The 14,539-nt window shown below is 36.1% G+C and overlaps 1 protein-coding gene across 3 annotated transcripts; it reads left to right on the top strand.

Annotated features, from left to right (window-relative positions):
* Positions 1–249: 249 nt before the first annotated feature.
* On the top strand, positions 250–5,840 carry LOC131610136 (peptidyl-prolyl cis-trans isomerase CYP63-like). Of its 3 annotated transcripts, none has more exons than XM_058882010.1 (14): positions 250–383; positions 752–951; positions 1,058–1,112; positions 1,882–1,970; positions 2,231–2,255; positions 2,364–2,402; positions 2,530–2,647; positions 2,902–3,062; positions 3,175–3,523; positions 3,642–3,772; positions 3,893–4,112; positions 4,241–4,525; positions 4,615–4,692; positions 5,021–5,840. In XM_058882010.1, the coding sequence occupies exons 2-14, from the start codon at positions 874–876 to the stop codon at positions 5,388–5,390; spliced, it is 1,998 nt and encodes a 665-aa protein (XP_058737993.1). In that variant the 5' UTR covers positions 250–383; positions 752–873; the 3' UTR covers positions 5,391–5,840. The 3 variants fall into 3 exon arrangements, with proteins under 3 accessions (XP_058737993.1, XP_058737995.1, XP_058737994.1); XM_058882012.1 differs by having other exon boundaries at positions 313–383; positions 870–951; XM_058882011.1 differs by having other exon boundaries at positions 366–383; positions 757–951.
* The last annotated feature ends 8,699 nt before the right edge of the window (positions 5,841–14,539 follow it).

Raw genomic sequence — 14,539 nt, 5'->3', positions numbered from 1 at the left:
TCCTCACAACCCCACATGAAAATAATTTGTACTTAAAAAATTCTATATTATTTAATTATTTTTAAAAATATAAATAATTTCCCCTCCTTTTATGTGTATGCCACAAGTATTGTTCTTGAATCTAGTAGCTATACAATACTTTCTCCATGAACTAAACCCTTTAATGATGAGAGGTTTAAAAAGGGCGTGTACATTAGAAAAATGATCTGCAAATAAGAAATATAGAAAACTCTGGTTGTAATAAGAAATACTATTGGGCCAGTTTGTATGGCCCAAATCCAGTTCAACAGTGCGCTCGTGTTTCCTCTATCTCCCACGCTGAACATCACCTTCCTCCGTTACTGTCAGTTTTTGGTGATACAGAGCCGTCGCCACCTTTCACGGTGAGTCTCTCCCTCTCTCTCTGCAAACACAATTATGACCAACGTGAAACTGCACCACTCGAAAATTATTAGATTTTGCTCATCTTCTGGTTCCTCAACCACCACACCAGTTAACAAATGTTTGCACTCTTATCAAGGTTTTTCTACAATTTGCATTTTAGGTGCACGGTGAATACTCAGATCTAGGTTATTCTACAATTTGCAACTGAGTCTAATAGTACATTGAATGAAATGGATATGTAGGGTTTAGGGTTTTGTGAAGCTTCAAATTTTCTGTGTTTTTGTTTGCTTACATCAAATTATGAAAGATGTTTACAATTATTAGTGTTTGAAGCGCGGCAATTAACTATGCCTCTCTGTTTTACTAGATTAGCACTGGCTTGAAAGTTGGAATGCTCCTTGTGATACAATACATACATACATACTCCCTTGGATAGTTGTTTCTGATTCTTGATTGTTTTTATCCTTTCTAATTTGCATCCAAAGCGCGATGAGTCTGGAAAAGAATCCTTGTGTGTTTTTCGATGTATCGGTTGATGGGGATCCGGTTGAAAGAATTGTTATTGAGGTAATTTGAATTAGTAGATTTTCTTATGGTTCTCTGCTTGTAAGTATATTTGAAGTTTGCTTCAATGAACTGGTTGGTTTGACTGTACTTTTTTGAAATGGTGCAGCTTTTTTCTAGCGTAGTTCCCAAGACAGCTGAGAATTTCCGGGCCCTGTGTACAGGTAACTTCATTCTTATTTAAACTAAGGGCGTTGTTTAGCTGTAGGCTAAACAGTAGTTAGTTTGGGTTGGTAGTTATCTGTCTTGTTTGGATTAATTCCCCTGCCCTGCAAAATGAAACTTAGGCTTGTTGCTGGTTCTAATCCTTTTTAATTTACATGAAGGCTACACATTTTAAGCTTTGTCCGCAGAAAACATGCGAGGAACTCAAATCCAAATGGAATATTGTATTATTAAGATGATCTCTCTTGTAATCTCAGAACAATGTTCCTCAGAGGAATTTGGAATTTTCTCTGCCCAGGCTCAAAGCCATAAGCTACATCCAAAGATTAACCGCCTCTCTTTTCCCCCTCACATTTATTTTCTCTCACACTCTCTAACCAACTTGCCAGCTCAGCTCTCACCTCACTGTGCCTTTCTCTCAATGGGTGCTATGAAAACATGGGGCCAAAGAGTAAAAAAAAAAATCATATTATTAATGCACAAAGTGTTCATTGAATTTCTTCTTTCTGACATCATTCTCTTGCTAAACATGAGTTTCATAATGTTTGTGTCCATAAGTTTTTGAAATTCTCCTCTAACAGGTTACAAGAGTACAGTTTCCATATACTCTAGCCTAAAAGCGATACATATCAGATACTCAATAAAGAATTTATAAATTTTTGCTCAGACTTTGAAATGTCATTTTTAAAGTGATGGGCTTTCATGGTAGTTGTTTCTTTAATCGTCCTGCTTTGCTATTTCTGTAATTGTGCTGTTTTTTATTTGCAGGTGAGAAGGGGATTGGAGAATCTACGGGGAAACCTTTGCATTATAAAGGAACAGGTTTTCATCGTATAATTAAAGGTTTCATGGCTCAAGTAAGTTGCTTTTCAGGATTATTCTTTACATGGTTGTCTTAAGCTAATTATGTTAGAGGTAGTGTGTCATCTCGTGTTTCAGTATTATGTTGTGCACTTGCAGTAAAATATTCTTTTCATAAACTTGTGCATAAGTGACAGTATCGACAGAATTTTGGAATCACCATTCTCTTTTACTGTATTCTTGTCAAACTTATTTTTCATTTTATAATTAATTGTTTCAGCACTTGATAATACCAATTTTTGTTATGTCCTGACAGGGTGGTGATTTTTCAAGAGGCAATGGTATGTTGATTTATTTTATCTGTTATTTACCAAATTTAATATGTAGATCCCCCTTTTGACTTCTCCTTTACCAAGACTTGTAAGAAACATCATTTGTATGGTTGACAGGTACAGGTGGAGAAAGTATATATGGAGGAAAATTTGCAGGTAAGCTTACATTTTATGAAATATTTAACATATGAGAAATAAAAGAAGATTGTAATTTTTTTATGCATGGCTAGTTACTTTTATGATTAATCATTTGACGAAACTTACTAGTACTTATTCCTTGTAGATGAAAATTTCAAACTTAAACATGATGGACCTGGCGTTCTTTCTATGGCTAATAGTGGTCCTAACACCAATGGATCACAGTTTTTTATTATATTCAAGCGCCAGCCTCATCTTGATGGGTATATAAGCTTTGCATGTTACTTTCAAGCTTGATGTGCGTGTTTTGCACACCATTATAACCGTTCAATCTGTATATCTCGTTTTTGATGTCCCCTAAAATTTTCAGCTTGGCCTTTTTCAGTTTTTTGTTGCCGCCATTGCCCATGCGGCTGGTTTTTACATTTTCTTTTACTTAAATAGTTTCAAGCCTTTCATGATTCATGATGACTATTTTTTGAGAGATTTGATATTTTACTTTCACATGATGTTGTAGGAAGCATGTTGTTTTTGGAAAAGTTACCAAAGGATTAGAGATTCTGAAGAAAATGGAGCAGTTGGGGACGTCAGACGGGAAACCTACCAAGCCTATTAAAATTGTTGATTGTGGTGAAGTCTCTAAAGCAAAAGGCCAGCATACAGTTGAGAAGGAGAAAGGTACCTTTGATATTAAGTATGAAAAGATACTAACGAGTATATTATAAAAATCCCGTCACTTGGAAGTTCTGCCGATTGTAATTGTTTGTAATATATGAACTACTCATTTCAGGGAAAAGGAGAAAGTCAGTAAAATCCTTAACATCTGACGATAGCTCTGATGCTGACAAAAAAATAAGTAGAAAAAGAAAAATATCTTCCAAAGGCAGGAGAAAGAGAAGGAGGAGATACTCATCATCTGATAGTGACAGTGATAGTTATTCCTCAGATTCTGAATCAGATTCATCTTCAGATTCCGAATCAGATTCAGATTCATCGTCTTCTGATTCAAGTTCTTCTAGCTATGGGAAACACCAGAAGAGGAAGAGAAATAAACGCAGGCATGGGAAGAAGAAAAGTATTGGGCGGAAACCGAAAAGAAGCCAGCACAATCGTAGAAGATCAAAACACAAGTCCAAAAGGTCCGATTATAGTTAGCTTTTAATAGGGATTCCCATGAAGATTTTTCTATAGTATACCTTCCTCAGTTACAGTTTGCTTGATCTTTGCTCTGATTTAAATTGCTTTTGTATTTTTTAGGAGTTCTGACAGTTCAAGTGACACTGAAAGTGACAGTTCTAGTGCTAGTGACAGTAGTTCTGGTGATAGGAAGGCTGATCGCCGTGTTTCTGGTCGTAAAATACAAGCCGACAAAGCTAAAAATAATCAAGGTATGGGTATTTATCTAATTCTTGACATGTGTTGCACCCACTCATCTCCCGCATTTCCTCCCCATATGAGTACTGTTATGTTGATATTGCGGTCTAAGTAAATGGCGGCTCATGCTACAGACATAGGAAAGCCATCCTCTAGCCTTCCCTTACAAAGTCAAACCATTCCAGAACTAGTGGTGGATTCTAAAGTTAGAACGTCTGTGGACAAGCAATCGCACGAAGAAGGTGAATTGTCTCCAGAAAATGGCGAATTTCTGAATAACGGGCATGATACTCAAGCTGAATTCACTAAACCTGCTAATCATCGGGCTTATTCAGATGATTCAAATCACAATAGGTATGTCTCTTGCTCTGCTAATCAAGGTGAATTGTCTTACAATATGAGTTTTGCTTTGATTTAAGTGTCAAGTTGTCAAACATCATGGACTTGAAGATACCAAGTTTATCTGACATATCACTTAACAGAGATGTGAGTCCTGGAAGAAGTCCTGCCAAGAATTCTAGGGAGCTGAGCCAAGGACGTGCTCTAGCGGCTAGCCCTGATAAAAAATCATCTGAACCTGCTGCAGCTGCCTCCAAACATGGCCATGGCATTTCAAAAAGCCCTTCGCCAAATGGTAAGCGTGTTAAAAAAGGACGAGGCTTTACTGAGCGCTTTGCCTTTGTACGCAGATATCGTACTCCATCTCCAGAACGGTCTCCCCGTGCATATCGTTATGGGGATAGAAATGTTAGAAGGAACTTTGATAGGTTTGTTTCTTTGTGTATACAGTTTTAATAAACCGGCTTCCTTAAAAATGGTTGGATCTTGTTCTGACTTGTAATATTTGTATTTGAAGAAATACAAGCTACAGAAGCTATTCTGAGCGCTCACCACCACGACGTTTTCGAAGCCCACCAAGGGGAAACCGTCCCAGGTTCCTTCTCCCTCAATTTACATTATCCTCCCATGCACAAATTAAGCACTTGCTGAATAATATATAACTTGACATTTACATTAGTCTATCAGGGTATGCTGTGATAGGATAAATATTTCACTTGCTTAATATTTCACATTCATTTACTTTTGTCCCTGTGTCTCACTTTTTCATGTAATTTGTTGCATGGAATACAACTAATGTATATATATCCATTACAAACCTTGTGCATTATGCATGAATTTGTTTGTTTGTAAGAATTGACTAGTAAAAAAAGGGAATGTAATATATATGATTCATGAACTTAATTTCATGTTTATTTGTTTAGATATCAAAGCAGAAGAAGTCAGAGCAGGAGCATCTCCCGCAGTCCAGTACGAGGCCGCTACAGAGACAATGGTCGTGGCCGGAGTCCAAAACGCAGTGTTAGCCCGGAAGACAAGCGACCTCCCATAAGTGACAGATTAAAATCTCGACTTGGTGGACGAGGTAATCAACAATCTCCTGACAGACAGAGGTCAAAGTCAAATTCGAAGAGCAATGGCATTTCTCGATCCAGATCCCCTGACGATACACCCCCAAAGCGTTATAATAAGAGGACTTCCATATCTCGTAGCAGGTCTAGATCAAGTTCTGCATCAGGACAGAAGGGGTTGGTTTCCTATGGAGATGCTAGTCCTGATTCTGGAGCTAGGTAGGTATAGGCTCAATGAAATTGCTGAACATTCGAAAGCAAGTTTCAGCAAAATACATTTGATAGCAAGTCTCAACAAAATACCCCGGACTTACGTTGGTGCTGCTCCGCCGCTTTTACATATTCTCACGTCTTTAGTTAAGTTCTAATGTTGAGCAGTTGAAAGTACTGTGCCTTAGCTAAAATCAAGCCTTTGTTGGTTTGAGAAAGGTTATTGGTGCCAAAAACTTGAATCGATACATTTAAAAAAAAATTAGATCCAGTAGGAAAAGCTGTCTTTTTGAATGGTAATATATAACATGGTAAGAGTCATGAATGGAACGAACGTAGGAATCAGGATGTTTGTACCCGAAAGCACTTACTAGTTCGCTATGGGATCATACATAAACTCCATTAAAAATCATGCAAAATGCCTCATGTTGTTGCTGCTTCAGAGTGGCTCCCATTTTGATTACCTTTGTCCTCTTTGTTTTTAACTTTATTGTCTTGTTGTGACCTTTTGTTTTTTCAGTCTCAGTCTTGTGACATTTCTCTATGACTTTTCATGATTTTTCTACCATTTGTTCCCTTTTGTTGCCCCCTGTTGAGTGACTCAAATTGAAGACGAAAACATGAAAGCACACATCTCAAGCTACAAGCACCACTGTTAGTTCACAGTTACTACTACTGATTTGAGTTGATTAGGATTCAGTTAAAGCAGCTAGGATTGTGCGTGTGCCCCCTTTCCTTATTACAGTTCATTGTATTAAATAAATAACTCCCTTTGTATTTGATCTAAACAGAAGTTTCAGTTAGAATTAATGACATACAAGTTTTCTTCTGTTCCATTTATCGAGTCGTCTTTGCAATCTTGAGTTCTTAATATGCTATCCAAACAGGTTTCAATTCTGTTTCACTTCCAAATGTGATACGAGCAAGATTGGTTTGTGGTACTGATAGAATAAAAGTCCATAACTGTGCCATATATGTTCATTTGGTGTTTGGGCATGTATAATGTGCAAAACAATTGGTGGGAAAAATAACTTTCTTTTTGTTAAATCTTAACTCAATTGCAGAGCTTGGTAACAATGCAACAATCTCGATCATTCATGGATAATGAATGCAGCTTCTGATACAATTGCACAAATATGGTGGATGCGTGGTGTGATGTCAAAAAACAATTTTTAGAAGCTGATCGCACTTGAGTTTCAAAGTTGCAATCTGAAATCAACAATCTTAGGCAAGAGTCTAAAACCTATACAAATTACTTTGGTGAATTGAAAATCATGTAAAATCATAGACATATACCATTTTGTACATGTACTAGTCAATTTGTATATGCATCAGTAGAAGTGCAAAATAGATATTCCACTTAAATTGTACTCTCCAATTCCATTATACAAATGTGTTTTGTAGAGCTTGAAATCCAACATAGCGATTGGTTGTCTTGATAAAAGGAATTGAATGAATTGCCGATGCACAAATATAATATCCGAGCATGTGTTAGTGAGGTTCAACAACTGCTAACAGGATATCCTCATAGAAATGAGATACTTTGAAGAAGTCTGAAGAATGTGTAAAACTTGTATTTATCTTGAATAGAAGCTTCACTCTTGAGTTGATGTTATCAAATATTGAAAGAAGAGATTTGAAAGAAGAAATTTAAACAATGGTAAACAAAGAAAATACTAGAAGTGAAAAAAATTAGAAAGATTGAACTCATTCAAAGACATCAAGCAGAAATCCACATCAATAGTTTTCACAAACAAAATCTTTATAAAAAAAAAGGCAAAATATATTACAATCAGAAGAACATTTACATAGAGAAAAAGTTTGAAGCAATAAAATGTTTAGGTGGAAAAAGATAAAGTAGAAAGAAGAAACATGGAAGGAAGATATCGAAAAACTATTTGAAATCTATATTTACCTTGTTTATTTTGAATAGTAGATCCAATGTTAAAATTGATATTATGAAATGTTGAAAGAAGATATAGATGAATGTGGTGAGAGGGGAGATATAATGAATGAGTATGGTGAGAGAAGATCTATGCGTATAAATTAGGGGTGTGCAAAAATATGGTTAATTGAACCATATTCCTAATCTGAATTGCATTGAACCACAAAAAATTTGAACCATTTAAATGGTTTATGAACTGAACCATATATTTTAAACAATTCAGTTAATCAAATTTAAGTTAAAAACCAGCTTAAACTGTTTTAGTAATTGTTTTTTAAAACATAAAAAATACTTTTTAATTAAAAAAATCTGATTTATTATTATTATTTTGAAAATTAAGTTTAAAAATAATGCTATCATATTTCAATTACTTGTAAATCAATATGGTAAAATATGACAAATGTGATACCAAGTATATATAGATAATTAATTTATATTACATTTAAAAGTGTACAATTATAATCAATTATCTAGATGAATTAGTGATAATTAGACCCAACAATTAAGAAAATGCACTGAATATCCATATAAAAAATCTAGTATCACCAACTAGGAGAGGTTAAAAAGAAAACCTGTTACAATTAAAAAGGTGGATTTATAGTTGGAAGAAGTTTATGAAAAAGTGTTTGTAAAAAAACCAAAAAAAATTTATGAAAAAGTATTTATTAAAATAAACTATAAACTATTGTCACATACGTGTGTTGCTTGCGAAACTGGAAAAACAAAACCGGAAAACAATTCACTTCAAGAACTGCAACCATTGAAAAACGTAATTGAACTACAACACACTAATGAATCATTATATATATATATATATATATATATATATATATATATATATATATATATATATATATATATATATATATATATATATATATATATATATATATATAAAAACAATTTTGAAACAATTTATAAAATAAATCTTCAATCGAAAAAGAAAAATCTAGTTTTTAACTACAAATTGGTTTTAAACTAGTTTATAAATACAATCTGGTTCTGAACTAATTTAAAACTGAATTGAAACTGTTTTACCAGTTAATTGGTTTTTTATTAAAATGGTTTTCAAAAACTGAACTGAACCATTAATTTAGTTCAGTTCGGTGCAGTTTATGAACCACGAACACCCGTAATATAAATGTGTTTGTTGAAGAAAATGGATTTAGTTTGTTGAAGAAAATGGGTTGAAAAAAAAATCGAAAAAGCAATGATGAGAGATATGGTAAGATTATGTTAACTATATTGGTTACTATGCGTTAAATGCATTTTGGCATATTAGAGATGATATAATAAAAAATTGTTTCAATGAGGTTGCAAAAGAAAGTACTTCCAAAGTAAAGCAAATGAAGAGGTGATGTTGAAATTTTGAAAGAAGTGTATAATTGATTATGGGGTGGTGATTTTGAGATGTATGCTAAATTAAAATTTGTAAAAATCAATTCTAACAAATTCAATTTTGTTAAGATCAATTTTATCTACTGTTAATTTAAAAACACATCCAAAAACAGAAAACGTGGACGAATGTGGTAGGAGGACAATATGATACTTCCCATAACATTCAATGTTGTTCTTATGTTGTAGATTAGTTTTTTTTGTGTAATCAAGGAATATATTAAAGCAAGAACAAAGGGCTCCCGAACCTCTTACACCACGAAACAGGACAAAACCCGACAAAAAAGAGAAAAGGGGAAATTACAAACCAATTTGGTTACGACATAAATAGCAAAGGATCTTTACTAAAATCGTAAAAACTAGAATTGGGATATGTAATATCTCCTATGCAAATCCACTTCCAAACCAAAAATTTAATACTCCATACCGTATCGTTGACATTCCACATGACGTTTCGGAAGCATATCCCGTTGCGAATGACCCATATGGACCAAGTTGTTGCGAGCCAAATGACTCCCCATTTGCCTTCCCTAATCTTCCCCCCTTTACAAAATAAGTACTAATCTCAAAAACTCGAAAGGCACTCCTCCTCCAAAACATATGGTTTATCAACCCATAACGCTATTTCTTTTCAAATAATCTTCACAATATTGCACTTGAAAAAAGAATGTTCCCTACCCTCCAACTCTAAACCACAAAATACACAATTTAAAGTATTTAAGGGAAAGTCAACACCTCTAATCTTTAAGAGATCCTTCGTAGGAAGCCTATTTACAAAAAGTCTCCATCCGAATGTCTTTATCTTGAAAGGAACCTCCATCTTCCAAATCTTCTCCAATGAAATATCGTACCTATTAGGTGGACCAAAAGGAGTACGAAAAGAAGCATAGAAATCATAACAAGAGGCAACCGTAAAGACACCACAATTATCACCTATCCACTCCACTTTATTATGATCGACATCTCCCAACACTACCCCTCTTAACAACGTCTCTAAAGCATTGAAGTCCATCCGGTGCTCCAAAGACAACGAAGGAATATTCACGCCATAATCCCCCCAAACCCAATCTCCATTCCTCCAACCCCCCCATATCGACCACCGAAACAAGTTTCAAACTTGAAAGAGAAAATAATGCCGAAAATTTCTCCCTCAACGGTAAACCATCCACCCACTTTACTTCCCAAAAAGGAGTGTAAAATCCTTTTCCAATAACAAACTTACAATATGCCAAGATCCGAAACCAATTCAAACGCTTTCAACACCGCCTTAATAGCCCAAACTTGCTTCCAAGATGCTTCCCCAACCAAAAGAGTATCATCCACAAATTGTAATATATCCACTTGACATCTTCCATTAAAAACAAAGCCACCATAATCCCCATTATCAATTGACTTTCTCACTAGCCTCGTCAACCCCTCAGTCACCAAAACAAAAAGGAAATGAGACAAAGGATCTCCTTGTCTCAAACCTTTACCCACCCCAAACTCCTTAGTGGGACTCCCGTTGACCATAACAGACATCTTACTTTGAAAAATTAATAACTCCATCCATCTCCGCCACTTCGAACCAAAACCCATCCGCAACAAAATAAATCTAAGAAATTCTCAATCCACATTATCGTACTCTTTTTCAAAGTTGACTTTAAAAAGAAAACAATTCCTCCCCTCTTTCTTAGCAAAATCCACCACCTCACTTGCCACTAAAAATCCATCGAGCAATTGTCTCCCCGGGACAAAAGCACTTTGACACGGAGAAATCAAAGAAGATATGATCCTTTTTAATCTACCTGCCAAGAGTTTAGCAATGACTTTGTATAAACAACCCACTAAACAAATAGGCTGATAATCATCCAAAGAAACCGGATTAAGAGTTTTTTGAACCAAAGACAAAAAGGAAGAAGTCATTGCCTTTGATAAACCTTCACAAGCATGGAAGCAATCGAAAAAACGATGGAAATCATCTTTTAGAAAGAACCAACATTTCTTTATGAACAAGAAAGTAAAACCATCAAGACCCAGACTCTTAGAACTCCCACAACCCCATACCGCTTCTTTGACCTCCTCCTCTAGAAAAGGTTCCTCAAGAAACATCTTCTCCTCTTCGTTAATGCTATCAAACTCTAATCCCTCCAACACCCACCTCCCCCTCTCGGCTTCTACAAATTTATTAGAGAAGTGTCTCCAAACTTCCTCTTTTACTTCTTCCACCAAATCAAAAAGAATACCCGAAGAAGAGATATGGCCAATGTGATTAATTCTTCTTCTTTCCTTCATAGCGTTATGAAAAAACCTATTATTGCAATCCCCTTCATTGAGCCATCTAACTTTGGATTTTTGTGCAAGGATGCTCTCCTTAATTCTCAAATTCAACCAAAAACTCCTCGTTGCCTCCATACAGTTAAAAAAGACATTAGGATCAAAATCAACATTCTCTTGTTCCAAACACTCGTCGGCTTCTTTAATAACTCTCACTTTATCCTCCACCTCCAAGTTTACCTTCCCGAACACAACTTTGTTCCACCATCTTAATGTTTCTTTAAGAATTCTAAGTTTTTATTTTAGAACAAAATCTCCTATCCCCTCCACCTCAATCTCTCTCCACTCCTTTTCAACAAACGGAATGAAAGATTTGAAGGAAAATCATTTGTTGTTGAACTTGAAAGGTTTAGGGCCCCAATTCTTACTATCCAAAACAAGCCAAATAGGACAATGATCTGAGATATCTCTATCACCATCAATTGACCAATAACATTCCATCTATTCACAATAACATCCGACACAATAAAACGATCAATCTGGCTCATAGTCTTACCATCTCCGCTATACCAAGAAAATTTCTTTCCTTTGCAAGGAATGTCCACCAAACCACTTTCCCCTATAATATCCGCAAAAAATTGCTCTCGTTATCATTAACAAACATACTTCTCCCTTTCCTTTCACTACGATGTTTAATGGCATTGAAATCCCCACCCATCAACCACTCAACAATCTCTCCCATAACGCTTTCTTCTTTCTCAAACAACAAGGTGAATAAACATTCACAATATAATAAAGAAAATCCTTCCACAATATTTTAATCCCCAAATAACCATACCCTTTAAAACTAGACACAACCTCCATCGACCCTTCCTTCCAAAGAGTAATGAGACCACTCAACAAGCCATTGGAATTAGAGTAAGAGTAACCGATATGAGAATTCCTCCACAAACTCTTCGCCCAAAAATCTTGCATAGAAGATAACTTCATTTCTTGAATCATAAAGACATCCGCTCCCCCTTTAATTATCATGGAACTAATTCTTTTTCTTTTTAGAGCGTTTCCTCCCCCCTTATATTAAGAGAACCAATTATCATATTGAACCATTAGTCTTCTCCATCCCGACTAATCTAAAACAATTCTCCTCCTTCACCAAACTATCAATTTTGTTGAACACACTCCTTTTTTCCTCCCTACTCTTGGCCACACCCAACACCTTTATTGCGGACAACAATTTTCCTCCATTATCTCCTTGTAGAAATTCCCACTGTTTCTGATTGTTTCTATGGATGTCAGAAAGATCCAACTGCTCATAATGTCCCTTTGCTTCACACCAGAAGAAGTAGCTATATTATTACAGTCTGTATTATTTAGGCTCAACACATAATTACCCTTCCTTGACACCTTCTTTTCTTTGCCCTTATTAGCCCCTTGCACATTCTTCTACCTAATTCCTCCATCTTTCGATATTTCACCTTCTTTCCCCGCCTACTAGCTTTAACAACTAAATAACAACTGACTTTCTCCTCCGTCGGCCCCTTTGACATCTCGTTTTGTTCCGGAACAGAAGTCTCAGCCCGTGGTACCACTGCAAACAACTTGCTCTCAAAAGATCCTTCCATGATATCCTTCGGCTGGCCCCTATAATTTCCAGAACTGCTCGAAAGAACCGCCCCTGCCCCACTGATTTCAATACCAGGATTTTGCTCCCTACATTCATTAACCTTCTTCACCGAACCCAACTGTTTAACCGAGAATTCTTCTATAGAGTCTTCGCATTCCGCTTCGTCTTCCGTCTCACCTGTTACACTATCACACGACCAAACTTCGTCTGAATCCCAAGATTCGGAAGAGGTCGAACCAGATAATTGAGATGAAAGAATACCCGAACAAGGCTGCGTAAAAGAGAAATCCTCGCGAACGTGCAACATCGTCTTCTTTCCATTTATGACCACTGAAACAAATTTCTGAAGATTGAAATGAATGTGAACCTTCACCGTGATCGTCGCAACATCAAAAGCCTCACCAGCAACAGTTCTTTCATCCAAACAAACGAAAGTTTCGAACAAATTCGCCAATGATACAAAGAAATCATTTTGCCACGCACAGCAAGGAACCCTGTACACCTTCAATCTCATCAGCCTATCAGTATCAGCAACATCGTCTTTCCACTCCGTTATTGCCTTAAACCACTTCTTCCAGTTAGAATTTGCATCGTCAAGGAAAAACGCCAGTGCACCCAGAATCTCCTCTTCAATCAGAACAAAATTAGGCCCTAACACAGTTAAACGGATATTGTAAAGCCCCTCCAATTCCAAGGCAGATTGCAGTCTATAAGAGGACCCTGAAATAACAACTTCACCTAGCTTGGCTTTGTAAAAACGAGACATATCTTGCTCCTTCCCTGTGTATGGCATTCCGACCACCATTCCTTCCTCCGCCCCAACCTTCTTCTTAGATACTGCATCAGCAAAAGACAACCCCTCCTTCATTGTACCCAACCCGACGAAAAAGCGTTCTTCCTTCCTATTAACTTGTTTCTTGTAAACCAGAAACCCCGAAAAACTTCTATCTTTCAGACCATTTGATCCACCCTCCATCCCAGACCTGTTGAATCTCGGAAGATTCCCATGTATCTTATTCCCTTCCACCATAATGTTGTTCAATTTCACCGCAAGAAGTCTCGCATCCTTCCACCTCAATGAACCTAGCAAAACCAAACTTCTTACCAATTATGTTCTTCCTCGGAGCTATCGAGACCTCACCACCTCACCAACACATCCGAAGAGCTCAAAAAAAATCCCTAGCACAACATTTCTCAGGGAACTCGGAGAAATAAATGGAGACAACCTTGACGCTTCCATCCACCACCTTTCGCTTGCCCAGAGGAAAAGAGTCCCACGAGGATACCCAGTTCCGAAAATGTTTCCTAGACACCTCGCTCCACCCCTCTTCGCTTGGTTGCAGAAGTTTCATTGTTGTAGATTATTTAATAAATATTATTATATTTATTAACTAAGTTTTCTTTTTGGCATTGTATAACATATATGCCGTATAACATCACATGTACAATATCATATAAAATTATAAATATATATTTTTAATTTAAAAATGCATTTAAGTCTAGATTTTAAAACAAGTTCAAAAAAAAAAGTCTAGATTTTAAAATCACCAAATAAACCGCCTATGTGTCAAAACCCATAAGGAGGACCAGTCAAGGCATTAGAACGGAAATTTAAACTGAAGAAATAAACCCTAATTCTAAACTGATAGAAATCCTACTTGTCCAGGATTTCCATCCAAAACACAAATCATCACGTCAACAACACCCTTGTAGATTCGACCGCCACTTCTGAGGTAGGTCATGTTCGTTCTGTAACTGATCAATTATAATTACTACATGCTGTATTATCATTCTCAAATTAATAAAATCACACTGCAATTACGGTCCGATGCCGTTGTGGAGGCTACCGCATCTGCAGTATTGCGACCGCAATTACCGAAGTGTAATTTAAAACCATGCAATTAATTCAAATTCTAAAGTTTGTTTATTATTGTTTGCAACA

The sequence above is a fragment of the Vicia villosa genome, linkage group LG6 (assembly GCF_029867415.1).
Source record: "Vicia villosa cultivar HV-30 ecotype Madison, WI linkage group LG6, Vvil1.0, whole genome shotgun sequence".
Taxonomy (NCBI): Eukaryota; Viridiplantae; Streptophyta; class Magnoliopsida; order Fabales; family Fabaceae; genus Vicia; species Vicia villosa.
The sequence above is the reverse complement of the archived record's forward strand: the minus strand, read 5'-3'. Positions and strand labels throughout refer to the sequence as shown.